General features: G+C 54.6%; 1 protein-coding gene across 4 annotated transcripts; it reads left to right on the forward strand.

Annotated features, from left to right (window-relative positions):
• The first annotated feature begins 6,164 nt into the window (after nt 1-6,164).
• Nucleotides 6,165-20,761, forward strand: MB (myoglobin). Of its 4 annotated transcripts, none has more exons than XM_080811983.1 (4): nt 6,165-6,187; nt 10,808-10,910; nt 15,881-16,103; nt 19,506-20,761. In XM_080811983.1, exons 2-4 carry the CDS (start codon nt 10,816-10,818, stop codon nt 19,650-19,652), a joined length of 465 nt encoding a protein of 154 aa, XP_080668109.1. In that variant the 5' UTR covers nt 6,165-6,187; nt 10,808-10,815; the 3' UTR covers nt 19,653-20,761. The 4 variants fall into 4 exon arrangements, with proteins under 4 accessions (XP_080668109.1, XP_080668107.1, XP_080668108.1 ...); XM_080811981.1 differs by lacking the exon at nt 6,165-6,187 and adding an exon at nt 6,467-6,705; XM_080811982.1 differs by lacking the exon at nt 6,165-6,187 and adding an exon at nt 10,462-10,715.
• The last annotated feature ends 1,990 nt before the right edge of the window (nt 20,762-22,751 follow it).

Here is a 22,751-nt window from a genome sequence, read left to right on the forward strand (position 1 = left end):
CAACTTAGTTTGGGCCAGTTACTGGGATCTCAACCTTTCCCAGTAAGTGTTCATTGCCGCAGATTCCGTGTCCTCCGCTGACCCCCACCCAGGCCCTAACCACCACACACTCGCTCCTCTTCAAGAACGATGCCAGGGGGGCCACCTGGGGGGCTTAGTTGATTAAGCGTCTGCCTTCGGCTCAGGTCATGATCCCAGGGTCCTGAGAGCGAGCCTTGCATGGGGCTCCCCACTGAGCTTCTCCCTCTCCCACTCCCATGTCTGTGCACATGCTCTGCACTTTCTCAGCCATCAAATCAATAAGTAAAATCTTTTTTTAAAAAAAGATTTTATTTATTTATTTATTTATTTATTTATTTATTTATTTGACAGACGGAGATCACAAGTAGACAGAGAGGCAGGCAGAGAGAGAGGAGGAAGCAGGCTCCCTGCTGAGCAGAGAGCCCGATGCGGGGCTCGATCCCAGGACCCTGAGATCATGACCTGAGCCAAAGGCAGAGGCTTTAACCCACTGAGCCTCCCAGGTGCCCCAATAAGTAAAATCTTAAAAAAAAAAAAAAAAAAAAAAAGTATGGTGCCTGCATATGGGAGGAGAGGGGGCGATGGGACTTCGGAGAGGATGTGCTAAATGACACATGGTTTAAAAATTTCACAACCATTACCCAGTTTACACATATGAATATTGCCATGTAGGTGAAGTACAAGCGTCTGTCACCTGGTCTGCGGCGGACGGCCCCCGGGAGGGGCTGGCAAGGGCAATGGGGGACACCACTCCAGGCCCAGGTGGTCCCAGAGTCTGACTGGGGAGTTGCAGCCTCCTGGTGCCAAGGTCAGAGCCCCGGGACGTGCTGGCCCAACAGCCCAGGGTGGAGGTCACGGGATAGGCCAGAGCCCTGTTCCAGCTCCGAGGGCCCCCAGTCCAAAGTGGGAAGGCCAAGGATTCCGTGGAGAAAGAAGCCGTGGTTGCCACCTGAGCCAGGCCAGCTGGCTCTCCAGGCTGGGCCACGGCGCCTAATTTTAACTGACCTGCTGATTCATCGGGGATGATTCCCTCCCCCACCCCGGCCCAGCCCCAGCCAGGGCCAGCCGCAGCCACTCCTCGGGGCCTGCCCAAGAGCTGCCAAAATTCTTAAAGTTCAAGGTCATTCCCCATCTGCTCCAAGCCGGCATTCCAGCCTCATCCGTGACCAATCGGCTTCACCAAACTTCTGGTCCTGTCGACTAGTCTTCTCAGGGTTTCCCAAACATTCTGGAACATTCCTGCTTCCTTAAGTCCCTGGACCACCTTTCAGGTCCCCATTCAAATGCCCCCTTTTGGAGGATGCCCTTCTAGACATCCCAGAGCAAGGGGCCACCCCTTCTTGGCCCCCTGCACCTGCCATCTTTTCAGTGGTGACCGCGCTCCCACAGAGGACAGACCGCGAGCTCCTACTACGTGCTCTGGGGAGATTAAGGCATCAGTTAGGGGAAGGCTCGATGCCCAGCCCCTCTCTCTCTTCTTTCCACTATATCACAAGGCATTTTACTATCTCAGGCCGGGACAGTGGCTGACAGCGTGCTGTGTGTCACCAAGCCCGTCTCCCTTCCTCGGGGCCCATGAGGAGGTCTCACTCCCAGCCTCCCTGGAAGCCGGCACGGCCGTGTGGCCCTGATGAGCTGCTGGAACAGGGCAGGAAACGACCAGCGGTACTGTCAGGCATGGCCCGCAGACCTCTCACACTCCCTTCTCTCTCGGCTGCGGGCCCGCTGGATACGGAGGGAACAGAGGCCCTCAGGGTGCTCGGGGACAGAGCATGGGGTCCTGGATCACTGTGCGGAGCTTGCGTGGGACGGGAGGGGAGGGACAACTGAACCCAATAAGCCATGGAGGCTGGGGGTGCTGTTTGTTATGGCAGCTGGTGCTCTAACTAGGGCACTAACGCACCCTCACCCACACCTGGTACTAATTCCTTCCCGTCCATCTGCACCCCCCATGCGGCTACCCTCTGTTCCATCCTCTATGTACACACCTGACCCTGTCCTCCCTCCTCAGAATTTCCCGGGGTGCCCCACTGCCCTTGGAAGTTTCCTACCCTGCCCTCTTCCTCTCCCAGTGCTTCAAACCTGGTGTGTCCCCCTGGGTCCTCCTCTTCTTCCTCGTCACCCTCCCTGGAGTGATCTCGGCTGCTTCCTCGATGATGACAACTCCCTCGGGCTCTGACCCTGTGCCTGACGGGGTAAACTGAGGCTCTTCCAAGTCTCCAGATAAATTCCGGATGTTCCGAGCTACAACTCCGGGTGGGGGACAGGGTGGGGGGGACGTCGTGTCTCAGCAGAATAAGGTCAGGGAACGAATTCGCGAGAAAAAGATCGAAGTCACACCAGTGAGAGGAAAGGAAGTATCTCCCGTGGACGAAGTGGGCTTTTGAGAAGGGAATCACTCTTTGCCGCTGTGAACTGGGTTTGATTTCCGATAAACCAGAGAGAGCTCAGCTGCAGTCTGGGGTGTGGGTCCGTGTTTGCCTTCGTCTCGCGTTCCTCTGTCCCCTCCCAGGCAGCAGAGCTCGTTCCCCCCTCCCTGGAGGAGTTTTTGGGAGCTAGGACCTGGGCTTTATTGTTTTCAGAGGGAAGGGAGGAGGTTTGAGGAAAAGTCTGGGAAGGGCACGGCTGCAGGGTGCTAGGGAGAGAGGCTGGAAGGAGTGGGGGGAAGGGGTGACAGCTCAGGGGCTCCCCCTGGGAAGGGAGGGCTCCTCCCTGTGACCTGCCAACTAGATGTAACCACGCCCGTGCCCCCTCCATGCCCATGTGGCTGGTGCCTTCCAGCCAGGTGGAGGAGGGGCTCCTTTGTCTTTCTTGGTGGCAGGAGCCTCGTGGGCACTGGGGTGGGAGGGACAGGGAGGACACAACATGGCCACCTTGCCAGAGGACCGTCATGCCTCAGGGACACGTATATCCCTACACCTGCCAGACAGATGTCCCACAGACACTCCAGAGGCTGCCGTCCCAAGGGAGACTTGCTTCTCTGTCCTCCCGGTACCCCGCCGGCCTTGGTAAATGGCGCCACCCTCTGCCCAGTCACACAGCCAGACTCTGACTCCCACTGCTGGGCCAGAGTCAACCACTTAGCTCCCTCCCTCGGCCTCCCCCTGCAGAGTCTGCCCCTCTCCTCTTTATCCCTCAGCTCCGAGCCCTTCTTACAGGCTTCCTTCCCCAAACCAATCTGTGCCTGAAAGAAACAAATCATCAGGACAGTGGTTGCCTCCGGGCGATGGACGAGGTGGGCACTGGCCAGGAAAGGGCAGGTGGGAACTTTCTGGGGGTGTTGATAATGTTCCCTATTCTGATAGGGGTGCGGGTTACACAGGTGTAGGAACTTCCAAAACTCTGTAAATAGATGCTTTGCACAGGTCCGTTTCATTGGATGTAAATTTCCCATCAGAAGAAACAAAATGCAAACAGATATTGAACTCTCGGGAATGACCGGCAGGCCCAAAGACTCAGCAGGGAGGGAAGAGACAGATGTCTGCAATTTGCTTTGAAATGCCACAAAAACAAGAAAGAGTGGTGGGCGCCTGGGGGGACGGATGGATATGTGATCAGACTAGTTTAGTAAAATGTCAGTGGTGGAACATAGGTGGTGGGCATAGAGTGTTTGCTCTAAAAGTCTTTCAACTCTGCTGCACGTATGAACATTTTCAGAATAAAATGTTGGGGGACAGTGTCTCCTGCCTCCAGACTTGTCCCCTCCATGACATGATACCCACTGCAACTAGAATGATGCTCCTAGGACAGCACAAGTCCCCTGGCCCTCTCCTGCTCACACCCCGCCAGTGGCTCTCTGCTGAGGAGAAACTTTGGCCCCTGTGGCTTCCAAGGCCATCCGTGGTTGGTCACTGTTGATTTTTCTGCTTGTTTTTTCCCCCTTCCTTCCTCCCTCCCTCTTCCACCACAGAAACACTAAAATACTTCTTCTTGCCTGCATATATCACGCTCTTTACACATCTTGTGGTAGAAATTTCTAGTATTCATCCACCTTTCATTTTCCTTTTCTTCCTGAGTAAGAGAACTCCCCCAATTTCTGTCTGGGGATATGGCCATATAGAAACAGACACTACGTTTCCAGGCCTCCCTTGTAGAAAGCTGTGGCCGTGTAGTGGGAAGAAGTATTTTTTTAAAAGATTTTATTTATTTACTTGTCAGAGAGAGAGCACACAAACAGAGGGAGTCTCAGGCAGAGGGAGAAGCAGGTTCTTCGCTGAGTAAGGAGCCTGACATGGGACTCAGTTCCAGGACCCCAGGATCATGACCTGAGCTGAAGGCAGATGCTTAACCGACTGAGCCACCCAGGCATCCCTGGGAAGAAGTATTGATTACAGCTTCCAGAAAGTGTCCCTAGAGGTAGGGGGCACAACTGTCTTTACCCCTATGCCTTCCTGCTGGTGGGAATGGCGACACGATGGTTGGAGCTCAGGCAATCACCTTGTGTCAGGAGGTGGAAGCCATGTGTGTGATATAGCAGAGCACTAAAGCAGGCCGCGGCTGGGTATGTGCCTTACCAGCCCTGGACCACTACCTCTGGACTTCCATATGAAAGAGGAATGAATCCTCTCTTGAGGAAGCTATGTTTTGGGCTTTCTGTCCCCCACAACCAGACCCGGTCCCAACCCACCAACTGCCATGCCCCTGAATGCTTTGACCCTTGTGCTTAGAATAGTCTTTCCTCACCTTGCTACTAGCAAACCCCTAATATCCTCCAAATTCCTACTTAGGCATCACCTTCTCTGTTACATGTGCTTTGGTGGGAGTAATCATTTCCTCCCTAATGATTCCCTTGTTCCTTGTATCACAGTGAGCAATTACTGAGCACTTACTGTATACCAGGGACCACGCTGAGTCGGGTGCATAAACTCCCTCTTTTCATTCTCATGAGGATGTTTGGGATAGCTAATTATTTTCAAAGTTCCCATTTTACAGATAAAAACCCCAAATGCTGAAAAGTTACGGTAACTCTCCCTGGATCACAACAGTAACAGGAGGTGGGGTCAAATGCCAAATCGCCCTGTCTGATTTCCTGTGGTTTGCCCCTATGGTGGACCATCGAGTTACTACCCTTATTTCAAAGCCCTTTATCAACTGTTTACACATCTGTCCCTCCTGTCACCCTCTAAAGTCCAGGGACCCTGTGACATTCACCTTGGTCTCCCTGGGACCCAGCACAGAGCCCTGTCCCTGGTGAGCACACGTGGCCGTGAAGTTGCACCGTTGATACAAAGTCTCCCGTCCTGGTTCTGGCCCAGGAGGGCCTTCCCAGGTAGGGTCACCTCCCCAGCACCCCCTTCCCCGTGTAGCCCCCCTGTATCCCTTGGGCTTTTGCCCACACAGTTCACTACCTCTGCTGAGAGGGCACGCTCCCTCATACCTTAAGATCCAGTCCCCTTGTCACCTCTGCCAGCAGGTCTTCTCCACGGAGCCCATCACACCCTCCCCCCACACCCCTAGCAGGCTTCCTACCCTCCCAAAGCCCTTTGCTCCAATCTCTGCTGCATTCCAAATCCCCCCAAGGGTTTCCTCCACTCGACCTCGAGTCCCTTGAGAGAAAAGACCATGGCTATTTATCTTTTAATCATTTGGAGAGCACCTGGTCGGTGCCGTGAATATAGAGTTGGAAAGAGACCCCTTCCTGGCTGGCGGGCAGGGTGGATGGGTGAACCCAGGGACCTAGTGGGAGGGGCAGAGCCAGAGGTGGAGGCTTTTCTCCTCGCCGCCACTAGATGGCAGCAGGGCCACCCGCGCGCCGCTTCCCAACCGCCTTTGCCTTTGCCTTTACCTCCGGGGAAGCCAAGACCAGGGATGGACTCAGTTCAATAAAATAAACATTCAAAGAGCTTACTGACCCAGCTCTCTGCTAGGCGTGCTGTCAGAAAGGCGAGAGGAAGAAGGATCCAAAAGTTAGACAAGTCCCTAGCTGTGAAGCACGAACTCTTGAAACCAGACAGCCTGGGTTCGAATTTCGTGCCTGGCGTCTCCAAGCTGTGTGTGACTTTGGTGGTTACTTAACCTCTCTGTGCCTCCGTCTCCTCCCGCGGAAAGTGGGCTTTATAGAAGTGTCTATCAAAAAGGGCTGCTGGGAGGGGCAGTGTCCCCGGAGTGCAGCCTGTTGCTTTTGTATGCCTGCTTCTGAAGAAGCTCGCATGGCAGAAATGGGGAGGTCAGCCCGGAGCGGGAGAGATAAGGCTGCACAGAACCTTGGTGGGGGGCGGGGTGGAGAAAGGCACACCTGCTAGGAAGGGGGTGGAGTTGGGGGAGGCTTCATGGAGGGGGAGACGTTTTTTTGAGATGGGTGGGGAGGGGAGGGACGGTGGGAGGGGGCTGTAGGGGTGGGGCTGTGGGGTGGGGCTGTGGGGGTGGGGCTGGGCTGCATCCGGGGACAGGTGGAAGGTGGGGCTTCTGCGGCTGCTGCGGAGGGGAGAGGAGGGGGAGAGAAGGGGGAGGAAGGCTGGTGTCCTCAGGCCACACCTGTTACTGGGATGTTGGGATCCTTGTGTCCCTGCCAGCCCTCTTCCAATAAAGCCCCTCCAGGCCTCCAGGGAGAGGAGGAGCCTTGCCATGTAAACTGTATTTTTAGTTCCCTGTGCCTCCGGCTGCTATAAGACACCTCTCCCCACCCCCAGCCCCACGGCTTGGCTGGAGGCTCCAGGAGGACAGCTGGGGAGAAAGGGAGACGTGGTCAGTACCATGGCTGCCAGGGGGCTGGGAGGAGTGGGGTCTGGGGCAAGCTCGGGGGTCCCGCTACCCCATCGAGTCCGCTCTGAGTCCGGCCTGGCGCTGGACCAGGAGGGCAGATGGCCAGGAAGGAGCAAGCTAAGCTGGGCGGGAGGGAGGCACTGGCCCAGGCTGGCCTCCAAGGGGGCGGCTCCCAGGAGGAGGAGGAGAAAGGGAGGTGGTCAAGACGGGTGGGACCCTTGGCTCTGAAGGGCCAAAGTCACCTGCTCCCTTGCTGGAGTCTTAAAGTCTAATCCCCCAGATTCGCTGCTGGGAATTGTTGGCTGCCCAGGGGCCAGCAAACTCCTAGGTTCTTGGGGGAAGAGCAGCGTGTGGCACAGTCACCTGGGGACTCAAACCTCTGTGTGTTGGGGGGAAGTGGAGGAGGGGGGATGCTGGAAGCCCCTTCCGAGAGAGTTCTTTTATGTGCTCAAGGAGAGGCGAGAATTGCTGTCTTGAAAATAGCAAAATGGCTTTTTTCACCAGGCAGGCTCCTGGTTTACCTTGCCAGGGGAGGGCGCTCATTTCAAGTCCTGGGTACAGTTAGTAAGGACCAGTCGTTGAACCTACAGCTTCCCTCGTGACAGAGACTCTGCTGGTCCTCTGTATCCCCAAAGAGCCCGCAGAGCACAGACAAGGGAGTGAACGTGGCAAGAAGGCATGTTTTTGGTTCCATATAAAGGAGACACTTTAAAGCTTTAGGTAGTGAGCTCGCTGCTCCTAGGAGAATTCAAGTGGATGCTGGATGATGACCTGTAGGGAAAATTCCTGCATGTAGTGGGAACTTAGACAAGATGCCGTCAAAGTCCTCTGTTAGCTTGAAGACATGATGGCCCTATCCTTCTACAGTTCTCTACCTCGGCCTTTCTATGACTCTGGAGTCTAGATCCCCCTTTCCAGAGTGGCCAAAGTCAAAGATTTGGGCGCCCCAGAATTTTAACTCTGGGATCTTAAGGCTCTAAACTTTGAGGGCTTGAGAATGATCTTATACATCTGAGATGGTTGCATTCAAAGGACCCTGTGACATGATATCCTGAGAAGAGAAAGAGGTTGGGGCATATCTGACTTTGGGGGGAATGCAGTTTTGTCCCCCAGGGTGTCAAAACCAGCCCACCTCTGTGCGTGTGTGGTGTGCGACACGTGAGTCTAAGGCTGCTGGAGGTTTTCCTCTTTCGTGCATCTCCAGCTTCCTTGCCCCAGCCATTTGAAGACTGTTGCGGGATAATTATAGCCCCCAAACAAAGCTGGCGACTCCAGGTAGCCATGGCAACTGTTAGGTAATGCCTGTTCTGTTGTAGAGATGTGTAAGTGCAAACAGATGTCGGCGCCTTCCTATTAGCTTAAATGGTAAAACTTAAAAGGTCCATCGACTTCAAAGCCACAGGTCTCCATGAGCGCCAGTTAATGGGGACGCCTGCCAAGAGGTGACAGCTAAGTATTAAACACTTTAGCATTGGTAATGATTTGATGAGCTTTTAAATGCTCAGGCTGTCCCCAGACAGCTCGGAGGCTGGAGATGGCAGAGCTGCAGCTAACCAGCCCTGGGTGGCGGGAGAGCATCCTTGCCAGGACCCTGTTCCCTCACCACTGGGTGCGGTACCATGCAGCCCTGCCCTGCCCTGCCCCACCCTGCCCTGCCGCCGTGCAGGGCTCAGCCTCCAGCGAGTGACCGGGACAAGGCGCTGCACCTGCTAAGGGTCTGAGCCCTTGGCAGACCCTCTCAGAGCCGCCTTGCTCTTGTTCCTGGGCCTGACCTGGAGAAAGCCCTTAGCAGGGCTGCTGAATGAATAGACGAAGGATAGCCCCCTCCCCATCCCTGTGGCGTCTTTAGATACTCATTCTGCTATGACATCCTCCCCTGCGAACAGTGGATGGGCTCAGCATCCCTGGGTTGCCACAAACCTGGAGCACAGTGTCAGGGAGGGGCGCCTCTGGTTAGGAACGAGCTGATTTGATAAAGAAATAGAGCTCACCGAAATGATGCACGAGGGGTCATATAGGAAGTAGCAGCTCATGGTGACCCCAAATGGTAACTGGGCTAGGCTTGACAGAGAAAGGAGTGAACTCTGGGACTCTACACCAAAGAGCTCTCAGTTTGGGGTTCTTACTCCATGCTGGCCATGAAACGGACTCTCTTCGATGCCGCATTTCCTACGAACTCAACAATTCCTGCCACACGCCCTTGCTCATGTTTTGCTGAGGGCATCTGATTGGTGTAGCTAGTAGACACTGGCTGTTGGACAGAGCCCTGCCATTGGCTGCCACGGGTTACCTGCCAGCCCTGGTCCAGTCACCTGTGACTGTGAATATGACCTACATGGTCACGGAGGGGCTGGGGCTGGGCCATTGCCTTTAGCAAGAGCTGTATATGTGGGATGGTCCTAACTGACGTGTCTAATACAGACCCAGGACACCCAGGACACTTGCTTATTCTTTCTGAACCTCATTGTTTGCAGCTATAAAATGGGATGATACTCATTACCTTGCAGAGCTATTGCGAAAATTAGATCTAATCCTGCCCAAGGAGGCACTTGGTAATCTGTAAAATCCTGTGTGGATGGAAGGAAGGGCCTGCGTACCTTGATCATAGCACTCCATCAACCGTACTGTAGGCTTATTCCTTTTATCTCTCTAAGGTCTGTGAGTTTCTTGAACACAAGGATGTGTTCGTTGAGTTTTGTTGTCCTTGGCATGTAGCGGTTTCCAACACTATGTAGGTACTATGTAACTCTGTGTTGGATGGATGGATGGATGGATGGATGGATGGATGGATGAACAGATGACAAATGGGGGAATGGGTGTGGATGGATGGATGGATGGATAAATGGATGATGGGCGGATGGATGGATGGATGGATGATGGCTAAATATAAAAAAGACCAATCATCTTCGCTTGCCTTTTGTACAATGGCCATCTATCTTTTTATTCAACAAACATTTATTCAGTTCCAATTTGGCACAGGGCCTGTGTGAACTCCAAGAGATACATGAGTGAATAAAATAGAGCCCCTGCTGCTCTGAAAATCAAAATAAGGTATTTGGGAGCCCGGACTCAAGAACCTGACTTTCTGGGTTCAAATCCCAGCTCTCTGCCATCAACTAAGTGACCATGGCAAATTTCCCAAACTTCCCCTTGATTAAATGAGGATAATGTCATATCTATCATAGAGATAGGGCTGTCGGGGGATTAAACAAGTACCAGATGTAAAGTGCGCAGAGTGCGTATCAGCTGCTGTTACACAGTCATGGCAGAACCAGCATGGAAACTACGAAATACGGCACAACGAAAGAAGGAGCAGAACAGGAGAACCTACAAGTAAATGGAAGGAGGAAGAAATTAATTGTGCCTCAAGGCGGGAGGCGGGAGGTCAAGCAAAGCTTCTCAGAAGGAAATACTTGAGCAAGGTCAAGACGACCACGAAGCCAGAAGGTTTCTGGGTGGCGTGGGAAAATCCAGACTCCAAGAGCCTATGGATTCGTCCAGCTACGGACAGGAACCACCTCAGCTCCCTCTCCCCCTGCTGCTGGCTGGGCGAGGGACCCTCTGGCAAAGTGGGCTGACTGTGCACAAGGAGACCGCTAAGGGCCATGACAGCCCCAGGGCTAGCCAGGGTGCTGCTGCGCGAGCTTGGAAACATGACAGTTCCTCCTGGGATGGTTGACAACGGGGAGAGTTGAGTTTCAGGCTGCTGGCTTCGGCCTTGGTGGTGCCCTTTCTGCTGGCCTTTGAGACTGCAGACAGGGGGCCAGCCTTCTCCCCGCTCTTGCCACATGCACAAACACCCCCACGCCCCTGTGGCCTGAGTTGTCCTACCTCCCCACAATGGCACCTGCCCCAAAATAGCTTCCATGTGAGAGCTACAGAAAGGAAAAGATTAGACCCTGCATGCAAAGGAGGGAGGAGGAGGAGGAGGAGGAGGAGGAGGAGAGAGAGTGAGCAAGCCGTCAAGTGATCTGTGTCAAGCTTCAGTGAAAGTATAAAATCCCTTTGGGGCCAGGCGATCTCAAACCCCAGCTGTCAGAGCCACGACACCGAGTCAGCCGGACTTGCTTTTTGTCTCCTTCAGACTGCACCATGGGGCTCAGCGACGGGGAATGGCAGTTGGTGCTGAACGTCTGGGGGAAGGTAGAGGCTGACCTCGCGGGCCATGGGCAGGAGGTCCTCATCAGGTAAACGGAAGAGATTCCATTGCCTCTATCACTCACTCCCCAAAGATCAAGGGTGTGCTTGTAAGCTGGAACGGGTGCCTGGGGTTGACCAGTTGGCTGTGTCAGTTGCCTGGGGTTGACCAGTTAGCGGCATAAAACCCCCACTTGGTTCTCTTTTGCTTGTGTCAGGGACTTGAGTCCAGAAAGGAAGAGAGGAAAAGAGATCCCGCCCATGCCCGTGTCAGCAGCAGGAGAAGTCTGGTGCTCAAACGGTGGGTGCCTAGTGCGCACCGAGAGGACTCCTAGAATTGTAGACTGAGTAAACGATCTCTCAGGCCCTAGAGAGATCTTGTCCAACCGCTTCACTTAATGGTTGAGGACAAAAAGGACCTGAGAGGGGCAGGACCTCCCCTGAGTCACAAGTCCATTAAGGTCTGTGAACTGTCGAGGCTAAGACATGGTCTTCAAGATGAGACCTGCACTGCTAGAATGGGCTCGGCCACTGAGCAGCTGTGTGACCTTGGGGAAGGTACACAACCTCTCTGAGTCCATTTCCCTTACTGTACAATGGGGGGAAATGCTGAGATCTACATTTTAAAGCGGAAGTGAAAATTGAATAAGATAATGCATGAAGGGGCCTGCCGCTGTTCCTAGAATATGGCAGCTTCGAGAGGGTGTTAGTAATTGCTACGGACAGAGCCAGACTGAGGACCTTCACAGTATTATACTTCGAAAACAGAAGACAGGGGCCCATTCGTGACATTTGACGTTGAGGAAGTCTTGAACTGGAGAGCTCTGAAGGGGGGTGGTCTCCAAGGGCATCTTCACTGCTATAGTGAAGGGTCCTGAATAAACAAACAAACAAACAAAAATCCCAAGCCTCGTACATAAAGAATGGCCTGTGGGATTTTATTTTCCCATCGCCCTCAACCCCAGACGGTGTTAGATCCCTCTTCTCCTGGTCCCTTCTCTCATGCTCTGGGCCAGCACGAGTCAAGTATCTGATGGGGCATAAATCAACATTTCTGTACCGGGAGCCAGTGGGCCCAGAGCTGCGATGAGTGGATCCGTTGTCGTTCACGCTTTAATTTATAGATGAGTTTCTTCTACCTTGTGAGCCAGGATCTGCTCTCCCATTCAGATGCCTTTTCGGTCTCCCTTGGGCGTCACTCATTTCCAGCTCCCGTGTCTGGGGAGAACGGCCGGTCCCGTAAGCTCTGTGATCTAAAGTCCGAGCCCTCAGTGGTCCATGCTAGAAACACCTGGGGAAGGATGGTCAGGTTCTTTGTTGACTCTGACTGGCATCATGGGGGTGTTTGCTGATGTCTTTCTCCTTCCATCCCTGACAGCAGGCTGCTGAGGCTGCAACAGGTCCTGTTTGGTAGGACAAAAGATCCTCCCAAGTTGACATCAGCTTCTCAGCCACGTTTGCTTGGACGTGACCTTGGACAAGTTACTCCTCCTCTCTGGGTCCCATTTGCCTATTGGTTGAGTGAAGCCATCGTCTGCCGGGGTCTCTGAGGTCCCTTTCTGCTCTCATGCCCAGGCATTCCCCGAGCCCATGCTCCTCCCCTGCTTGTGGAGAGAAGAGGCAGGGAAGTTAGGGTTGGGGACCAAGTTTGCCAAGCATGAGTCTCTCTGAGGTGATCTGGGAGCTGCCAGCCCCCAAGGCAGTGACTTGAAGGAGACTCGGGTATTGTGTCATCAGGGGAAACATTCCCTCCCTCCCCAGGGTGGAACAGGGAGACCTGCCAGGGGCTAGGGACCAGGGATGAGACGTGATGCCTGAGACTCCAGCCCTTGGAAGGTCCCAGAAAGCCCAATGCCTTGTCACGTCTTGGGCTGTGGGACATGCAGAGACCATGCCAACTGGTTCTGCCCTTTTAGTGTTTGCGGACTGGGGAGGAGGTTCATCACCACCACACACCCCGCCCCCCGTGTGGAGGAGGGGGAGGGAATGCTAACTCCCGGGGCTGCACGTGCCTCTGTGGGAGCTGGTCTCTTGGTTCTGTTCCAGACACTGAGCCTGGGCTTCCTTACTGACCTTGGCAAGGTCATTTCTCCTATTCCCCTGATTATAAAAGACAGCAAATTCTGTTCGGCTGAGCCTGCTAATGAAACACGAAGGGCTTCGCTCCAAGGACATGATCATAGAGGTCTAGAACATAAAAGCCAGAAGGTTGGTTGGAGAGCCTGGCTCCAGGAGTGGGGGGCCCAGGAGGAAGGGTGCTGCTGAGTGTACCCCCTGCCTTTCCTTCTCTTGCACAAATCCTTTCTGCTTTATTTATTTTTGATCTGGACAAGGAATTCCGAAGCCTCGAAAAGTTCGAATCTCGCTGCTGGTGGACAATACTTGTCATGTTACGGAGAGGAAACAGGGCCAGCGGTGGCTATAGATAGAACTCGATTCCCTGACCTGATGGCGATGAGGTTGATGATGGGGGTGGTGACAGTGGTGGCCATGGCGGTGATATAGGTGGCAGCAACAATGAGGAGGGGGAGGATAGCACGTTTTTACGCGGTATACACCGCCTGGCCCTGTGTTCGGTGCTTTGTGTATATTAACTCACTTAAGACTCACAAGTGCCTTATGAGATGGTTATGATCACCATCGTGAACAGAGAGGTTAAGGAACTTGCCCAGAGTCACACAGCTGGAATTCAAATCCTCGCTTATCACACCCCTGTTCTGGAGCCCCATGCTACACACCAGAGAGGGGATCCTCTCCTCAGTCCCATTCTTCGGTGTGAAACAGAGGAGTTCTGCAAGTCTGAGTCCTCAGTCCGCCGTGTGGGTGTCTGATCGGGCCTCAGGTCAGAGGCTGATTGGGAGGTGGCCTCCTTTCTCGCTGACTTCCCTGCAAGCCTGTGATGGGCCAGGCAGATGGACATAGGATGGAAGATGACAAGACGAGGCAAGCAAGGGCTTCTGTAACCGTAGAGAAAACCCATCCATCCTTCACAGGGTGAGGCCTTCCTTCGTCCATTTGCAGGGACCTGCCGTTAGGTAAATCCAGGTGTGACCTTCTGTGCCTGCCTGGGGCTCCCAGCAGCAGGACTGTGGGCTGAGGGAGGGAGGTGGCTGAATTGTGCCAGAATGATCTGGTGGGCATGGATCAGCCCAATTTTCTGCACTGTTGGAAGTAAATCTGGGCTCCTTTGCCGCCTCACTGGTGGAGAGTGGAAGGTGAGGCAGGGGTCAAGCCTTAGAATTTGGAGGCTGAAATATCAGCTAGACCAACCCTTTTGGTTTATAGATGGATGAATCAAGACCCAGAGAAGTTGAGTGACTTCTTCAATGTCACACAGCACGTTGGAGACAGAGCAGGGACCAGAATCCAGTTTTCATAATTCTCAGTCCCATGTTCTTTCTCCTATACATCTGGGGGTCTCCCAGAATATCTGAGACCCTGGCTGCCTTGGGGACCCGGTCCTTTGGTCCTCATCTGCCCCAGAGAGCTCCCTCCAGTGTCCTGACCTCCAGCCTTCCCCTGTGGGGGCTAGGTCTCATGTCTGTCAGGGATCATTGTCACCAGACAGTAAGAGGAGCTCAGGGACCCTTGGGTGAAAAGTGCCAGAGATGAGCTGTCAGGGATGCACAAGGCTTGGCGGGGCGGGGACCCGGGGGTGGTGAGGTGGTGACATTGGCAGAGGGCATGGACAGCCCTGGGCATTCTGGGGATGCAGGAGGGATTCGCTTCTGGGAGAAGGGTGCACTCCCTGTTGGTGCTACCCTGTGCACGCTTGTGTGTGTCTGGGTGTGCATGCACGTGAATATGGGTGTGTGCTGTGAGAAGCTTCCAGAAACTGGGGTGTGTCCACAGCAGGGCTGGAGGCTGTGACTTAGCTAAGAAGCTACGAAAGGGGAACATTCCTGAACCCATTAGAGAAGAGGAGAGAAAGCCTGGACAGACAGGGTCATTCCTGCAAACATTTCGGGGTGTGACACGAGACAGCATGAGTTCTAGAACCAGCCAGTCTCTGCTGTGGGCTTTGCCACCGGCCAGCCACGTGACCCTGGGCACGTCACTTACCTCTGAGGTCTGTTCACCCACAAGTGAAATGGGGAAAACCATTCCCACCTAGGTGGTAGCTAGGACTCCCTTTAACCAACACTCCCCTTTCCACAGCAGGAAATACTAAGGTCCAAGGTTACGGGTGGCTGCTCAGGTTCAAGGGCAAATTCCCTCTGTGGCCAGATCACTGGCTCCCTGGCTGGAGCTGGGACCTGGTCTTTGGCAGGTAGCTCCCCCTGGGGCCTCACCAACCCCCACTGTGAGGAGCCTGGGAGGGACAGGGAGTCTGAGCAAAATAAGCAAGAACTTTCTGAGCCTGAGAGTTAATCTGGACTGGACTGGCCATCACAGGTGGTAGTGAGCCTCCTGTAGCTGGAAGTATTCAAGCAACTGAAGGATGATCCCTAGGTAGGAAACTGCAGAAATGGTCCCCTGCGTGGTCTTTTTTTTTTTCTTTTCTTTTTTTTTTGAGTCACTCAGATCTGTTTCCAGCTGGTCCTTCCACACACCAGCCTTGTAACATTGAGTTACGCCTTCATACCTCTGAGCCTCTGGTCTTCCGGCCACCTCCTCTCCCTGATTCCAGTTAGTCACCTACTCCTCAAACAACTTAGAGAAAGTTGGGGTGAAGCCAGGGACTAATGCAGACACATCCTTCCCTCCTGCCTCTCCCAGTGGCCATGCAGAAGAGACGGGTCATGAGGATAAGAAAAATCACAAAGCTGAGTCTTTGTTGAGCGCACTGCGTGTGCTCAGCGTATATGTTCTCATTGAATCACAGCGCCTCTGCTCTGGGTAGGGACCGGTCATCCCCTTTGCTTGGATGAGGAAGTGCATGCCCAGAGAAGTAGAGTGACCTGCCCAAGGTCACACAGCTGGGAAGTAGCGGGAGCCCAGCCTGGAACTCGTGTTTGGCCCCCTCCAGACCCCCACGGTGCATTCCTGTGTCTGATTCCCAACCACCTTGTGCCCACAGGCTCTTTAAGGGCCACCCTGAGACCCTGGAGAAGTTTGACAAGTTCAAGCACCTGAAGTCGGAGGACGAGATGAAGGGTTCTGAGGACCTGAAGAAGCATGGCAACACTGTGCTCACAGCCCTGGGGGGCATCCTCAAGAAGAAGGGGCAGCACGAGGCGGAGCTGAAGCCACTGGCCCAGTCACACGCCACCAAGCACAAGATCCCCGTCAAGTACCTGGAGGTGGGAGATGGGGCCGGGGTGGGCGGGAGGGTGGCAGGACAGGCCTCGGAGGGATGCAATTTGGGTTCCAGTCCCAGCTCTGCCCACAGTGTTCCTCTTTGTGCCCCAGGGCCCTCATCTGTGAAATGAGCTGTCGCTTACTTTCCCTTCCTCGGGGGGTCACTGAGAGTAAACCCACTTCTCCCCCAAATCAGTATGTCATCCAGGGGAAGAAGGGGAGAATGGATATTGGGGGCACCCCTTTGCATTCCCCTTCACAAGAAGGTACCATTATTATTGTACCCACTGGACAGATGAGTAAACGGAGGCACAGGGAGGGCGATTGCTTGTTCCCGGCACACTCCCGGGATTCAAACTAGGATTCTGTTCTTCCAGACCCCACCTCCACCTCCCCGCTCCTAAACCCTGTGCCACCCGGAGCCGCTGCACAGTAGCGGGTGCTCCCTCCGGGTGGCCAGCAGGTGGCGCCGTTGGTTCCAGCATCTTTACAGATGAAAAGAGAGAGCCCTGGGGTCCTAGGCATGGGGAATTGGTTTGAATCTCTTGTGATGGGCTGAGAAGTAGGGTGGGCAGGGCCTGAGCTTCCGGTTCTGCCTTTATAACCAGTGGGGGGAGGGGTGTGGTGAGAGGGAGCACTGAGATCTGGAGGATAAAGGGCCTTAGGGATAGGTGCAACCCCTGGGAAAGGGAGCAGGGGCCAGGCTGGTGCAGTGACGAGGATAAAGACCATGGTCATGGCTACCCGTAAGGATCGGCCATGGTAGGCATTCTCCTGGATCACTGCATGGAATTCTCAGTCCCCTCCAAGCTAAGGAACTGCATTCCGGGTCTTCTTTTTCTCTGACACCAAGTAAGTGCAGAGGTAGGGAGTCCAGAGCTTGTGTGGGCACCCCACAGCCACCAGGGATGCAAGCGCTTTCTGTGCTGCCAGAGTTGGCACGAGTCCTCCAAGTTGGCTCATGGTCCAAGACGGCTGCTAGAGCTCCAGCCATCTGATCCGTGTTCCAAACAGGAAGCACGAGGAAGAGAGGAAAGCTCTCTTTTAAGGAGTCCCAGAAATCCCATTCAACAGTTTTATTGGCCAGAAGTTAGTTACAAGACCACACGCACCTGCATGGAAAGCTGGGAACGGTGGTCTGTTGCCACTCCAACTACAGCTAGTGTTCTGTTACCAAGAAAGAAGAAGAAGGACATGGGGCAGGCCACTAGCAGTCTCCGTGCCAGGCAGGTACCCCTCTCATACCCACTTTACAGATTTGGAAACTGGAGTCTCAGAGGAGTTAAGTAGCTTGCCCAAGGTCACACAGCTAATGAGCCAGTAGGCACGGTCTGATCTCCCGGAACTTGGGAACTCAAGCTCTTAATCCCTTGTGGCACAATGTCTACCATCAACCACCACCACCTCTTCAGCCTCGCAACCTCACCTCCCCGCACCCCAGCTGCCCCCGCAATCATACAGAGACAACCCAGGCTGCCCGTCACGCTCAGCATCACAGACGTGAGGAGCGGGTCCCGCCTTCGAGACTGTGCATGCTGCGGCCCCTGCCCTCCCTGTCTGCTCTTGGCAGCAGACCCCTGTCCCCCCTCCAGGGCCCAGCTTAGAAGCCACCTTCTCTGCATGTGACTGTCAGGGGGCACCCCCACATCCCCCCTGCAAAGCCGCTTTTTCCTCATCCCTTGTCATGGCGCCCACCCGTCTGCACTGGGATTTATCTCTTTCCCCAGCTGTCTCCTGGCTGGAGCGTGAGCTCCTCATTTCTGAACCCTGGTGGCATGTGGTGGGCTCACAATACAACTTGTCTGCTCTCCCTTCTCAATCCGGGACCTCCTTCCGTGCTCTTCCTAGGAGCGGCTGCTTCCCAGTGGGGAGTGAGGGGGCCACAGTGGGTGCTGGATGTCCAGGCAACTTTTCTCAATTGTGCGGCTGCCCCAGCCCACACTTACCTGTCTATTAGCGGCTGTGCCCCAAACTCAGGAAAGGCTCAATGGGGGGACCCGATGATGGGGCCAGCTGAGCCCCTATTTTATGGTGAAGTCACCCATGGGGGTCACGACAGAGCAGAGCCTGGAACCTGGGTCTCCCACGTTCTCCAGGGGGGGGATTGACTTCATGGCAGCCCAAACCTCAGCTTTGTTTTGGGGCATATGTCCAGATCGATGTCCAAAGACAGGGGTTTGTGGAGCTGTGCTTGTTTCTTTTTTTTTTTTCTTTCTCTCTCTTTCCTATCTTTTTTGTTTTTGAGATAGAGAGAAAGAATGTGAGCGAGCATGGGGGAGGGGGAGGGGCAGCGGCAGAGGCAGAGGGAGAATCTGAAGCAGGCTCCATGCCCGGGGTGGAGCCCAGCGTGGGGTTTGATCTCATGACCCTGAGATCATGACCTAAGCTGAAACCAACCTTGGGCGCCCCGCTGTCGCTATTTCTAGACAGAACCGTGTTCCCTGGGTGTTGCCCTGTGTGTGCCTCCTAAACCTTCTGTCACCCTGTGCCCCCGACCCGGCCACCTGTCTGTAGTCACTTGCACTTGGGGCGCCCTGAGAAACTGGGAAAAGCCAACCGAGGTGCCATCCTCACGTCTGTTCCTGGCTCTGGCGGCCGTTTGTCCACAAGCCCCTGGGTGCAAATTCCAGCTCTGCCGTCCACTTGCTATGTGACCTTAGGCTGGCTCTTCCCTGTCTGGGCCTCTGTAAAGTGACACCGCTTGGTCCTCCAGCCAGGGTGGTGGCTGGCATCAAATCTTGACTCCCTGTCCAGAAGGCGCAGTAGCATTTTATACCCACGAGATCTTTCAGTCGCTAAAGAGCTGTGCCGTAGGTGTTCCTGGTAATGACGTTGTGGGTGTCTAAGCACATGGGGATGGAGAGGCAAGGCTGGGACGGGACAGGCTGGGTCCCAGGGGCGAGCCGCAGGCCTCGGCCCTTCCTTGTCCTCCCTCCTTCCAGCCCACCAATAATTCTGAGCCCTTGCTCTGTGCTTGGCACAGAACTATGCTGGTCTACCCCCCACCCCCGCCAGCCCCCCCAAGTAGCCTACTTAAAGCAATAACCACACTAAGCCATCAAATGCGAAAAATTAAATACAAACGGAAATAGTTTCTTTCTAGATTTTCTGACTGCAAAATCCTGGGCAAAGCCACGGAATGGGAGCATTTCCCTTCCTTTCTGCTGCCAGCAGGGAAGTGGTGTCCTGGGCTCCTGCACTGAGATGGGCCTGGTTCCTCACTGGCACCTATCTCGAGGGGTGGTAGGGAAAGAAGGAGTTAACCCACAGAGACCCCTCTGGTGTGTAATAAGCACTCCATAAACGGCTGTGGAATAAAGAGAAGGTGGGACTCAGTCTGATTCCCATCTAGCTCCTGGACTGTGCGCCCCTGTGACCGGTGCCCCTCCCATCTCCCCACCCAGTTCATCTCAGAAGCCATCATCCAGGTCCTGCAGAGCAAGCATGCCGGGGACTTCGGCGCCGAAGCCCAGGCGGCCATGAAGAAGGCTCTGGAACTGTTCCGGAACGACATCGCTGCCAAGTACAAGGAGCTGGGATTCCAGGGCTGAGTCCCTGGGCACCCCACCCCACCCCCACCCCTTCAGGCCCTGGGGCCCAGGGGCAGGTGGGCTGTGATCTCCTGTAGCCACGTAGTTTGCTTCCGAGTGTCTGCTTTGTTTATGAGAGGTGGGTGGGAGAGGCTGAGGGGCTGGGCTAGGTTCCTGTGGCTTTGCAAGACAGTGGCCTAGGGTCCTCGTGGAGGGTCTTCACCCTGGGAACCAGGAGACGTGCGGCCCTTTGCTCACTTAATTTGCCTCTCTCCTAAATGCCAACCCAATTCCTCCAACCTCCAAACTCAACCACACCTTCACCTTCACCTCTAATCCCAAATCTAAGCCATAAACCAAGGCCTGGCCATTAAAGATGCTCTGACCCATCACCCCCACCCCCTTCCCCCCCAACAAATGTCCATCTTCAGTGAGAAAGAGGTCTGGGCAGAGGACGACAGTCCATCCTGAGAGAGAGGCGGCGGGGGTCTGGAACGTAAGTGTGCCTTCTCAGCGAATGGAGTGACTCACCTGGTTTTAATAAAAGACCTTGCAACATCACAGCCTCTCCCTAGTGATCTTCCTCTCCTGGAACAAGTGAAGGGGTCCCCAAGGAAGAAATGGCTGGGATGGTGTGTGCTGACCACCCTGTGCGGCAGAGAGGAGGAGAGGAGGGAAACGGGGCAGGAGGAAGAGAGAGGCAGGAAGCCGCCTTCCTTAGAGCACCGCTCAGTGGCGGGGACAGTGCTGGGTGCGGGGTGGGGAGGGGGGTAGTCCTGTCCGGTGGTGGAGGTGGGCTGCTCAGCAAACCTTTGCAGTAAGAGGCAAACAGCTGCAGGGCGCCCAAAGGAGAGGGCCCAGGGGGAGGCGGTCACCGTGGTTACAGCAACTTCAATAACACGCCAAGGACACCGGCTAGTGAGTGGCAAAGCCCGGACTCCAGCTGGGGAGACAAAGAGGTAGCCAGCCGGGGACGGGCACTGACCTTCTGGCCACAGAGAAAGGACAGACGCATGGGGAATAACTCACAAACACAGGCCAGGAGACACGATCCGTGTCTACAAATGCTGCACACACAGACAAAATGTGTGATGTTGTGGCGGGGACCCAGAATAAAGTGTTGGCATGTGACCGTGGTGGCCAGGCAGCAGGTTGGAGCTGAGGCCATGGACAGGGCCCGTGGAAAAGGTGGTATGAGTCCCTCGGAGCACCCAAGCCGGGAGGGCCTCAAACAGCACCCAAGACTCAGGATACCAACTCCGGGAAGCCTCAAATCCCCAGCCTCATAAAGCTCCAGGAACTCCCAGGACAAGTGACCTAGTCACCCCTGCCCTTGAATCTTCGGGGCCCAACCCTCAGCCGTGAGCCTGACCTCAGACCATGCCAAGGTTCCCGGCAGCTGCACAGGGCGGAGCTCCTCTGCTAGCGTAGACACGTCCTAAATCCTAAAAGCTTCATCCATCAGGCTATGCAGCTGTAGCCACAAGAGCATGAGAGGGTCCCCGGGCTTTGGAAGTTCTGCTAAGAGAGGGAGGGGAGGTTTTCGATTATGGCGCCTGGGGAAAATTCCATTCATTTGTAGTTAATCACTCAGAAGCCCAGGCAGGGAGAACTTCTCGGTAGGTAAGTGTGCAGGATTTAAAGCTGAATGGGCTGGGCCCTGCCCTCAAGCAATTGACAATCTAGTCAGGGCACCCTGTGCTCTGGTAATTAAATCCAGGCAGAAGAAAAACGAGCATAGCGGAGAAGCACCAGGCGTTTGTCATTCATTCTGCACGGCCTCCAACACGTAGCTGCTGAGCACAGCCGGTGGGAAAATCTCAATTTATACCTTGGACGTGCACAAAATGCAACTTCTTTTTTTTCTTTTTTTTTTTTTAAGATTTTTTTTAATTTATCGTTTTGACAGAGAGAGACACAGTGAGAGAGGGAGCACAAGCAGGGGGAGTGGGAGAGGGGGAAGCGGGCTCCCCTGTGGAGCAGGAAGCCCTATGCTGGCTCCATCCCGCAACCCTGAGATCATGACCTGAGCGCAAGGCAGACAGTTAATGACTGAACCACCCAGAAGCCCCTTCAACTTCTTTTTTTCTCTTTGGAATCTTCACTGCGGCTTTGAGGCAGACACTGGTCTCAGCCTCCTTGAGGTTGCTCTCTGGTTCCGCATTTCCCTGGGGTTTTGGCTCATTCTAAGGGGGCTTAAGCGGGTGGCATGTGTGGGCGGGCAGGTGACAATCTGTTGCTGTCATCTGTTCCCAGTGGCCCTCAGGGATGCTGCACCCCACCTGGTCTTCCTTTAGAGTCCTCATCAGGCACTTGAGGAAACCCTGAGGCTGTCCGAAGCTCCTTCTGCCCCGGCCACTTCTTCTTTGGGACATCCTTGCCCCATGAGACCTTGACCTGGGACAGGAGGCACAAGTCCCCTCTGAGTTAGACCCCACGGGCCTGTCTGAACTTTTCCAGCCTCCTCCAGGACTTGGCAGGGGTGTGCAGGGCTGCCCTGTGTGGTTGTATAAGTTGTGCACTCCACGAGAGCACCTGGTAGAGGGATCCAATTCAGGGGTGCATCCAGTCTGTGCCCCAGTGGCCGAGCTGTGCGCCCAGAAGGGGTGCCTTTTTCTAATTCGCACAAGGTTACCCTCCGAGCTAGCAGAGGCCTCCAGCAAGGACACAAACTACTTTCTCTGGGGACCACCACCAACTGCCATCTGTTTCTTCCTCCTGACAGTGCAGAACGTTATTTTCCAGCCGGAGAAGCAGGGACGCCTCATGATGTCCTCCGAATCTCTGCCCTTTCTGTGGGTTCTTTCCGGTCCTCTCAGGGTCTGAGCTTTTTGAATCCACAAAAGCACACGAGAGACAGACGTGTTCTCCTCGCTTTCGGCTGTCACGTCTCTTCCTGAGGCTGGGGCTCAAAAGAGTCTTGCTGACTGAAAAGGAAAGAGCAAAAGAAGAAGAGAAATCCTGGGCAGGGGCCAGGGGGTGAGGGGAGTAGGGCTATATTTTACAAATGTAATCCCCCAACGGCATTTATCCTGTGTTGATTCGGTGACTGTTTTTGGAGCCAGCACCGGGGGCCGGGCTCCTGACTGGGACTAGTCTCCCAGGCGTGAGGAAGACTGG

Source organism: Martes martes (genome assembly GCF_963455335.1).
Source record: "Martes martes genome assembly, chromosome: 8".
Classification (NCBI taxonomy): domain Eukaryota; kingdom Metazoa; phylum Chordata; class Mammalia; order Carnivora; family Mustelidae; genus Martes; species Martes martes.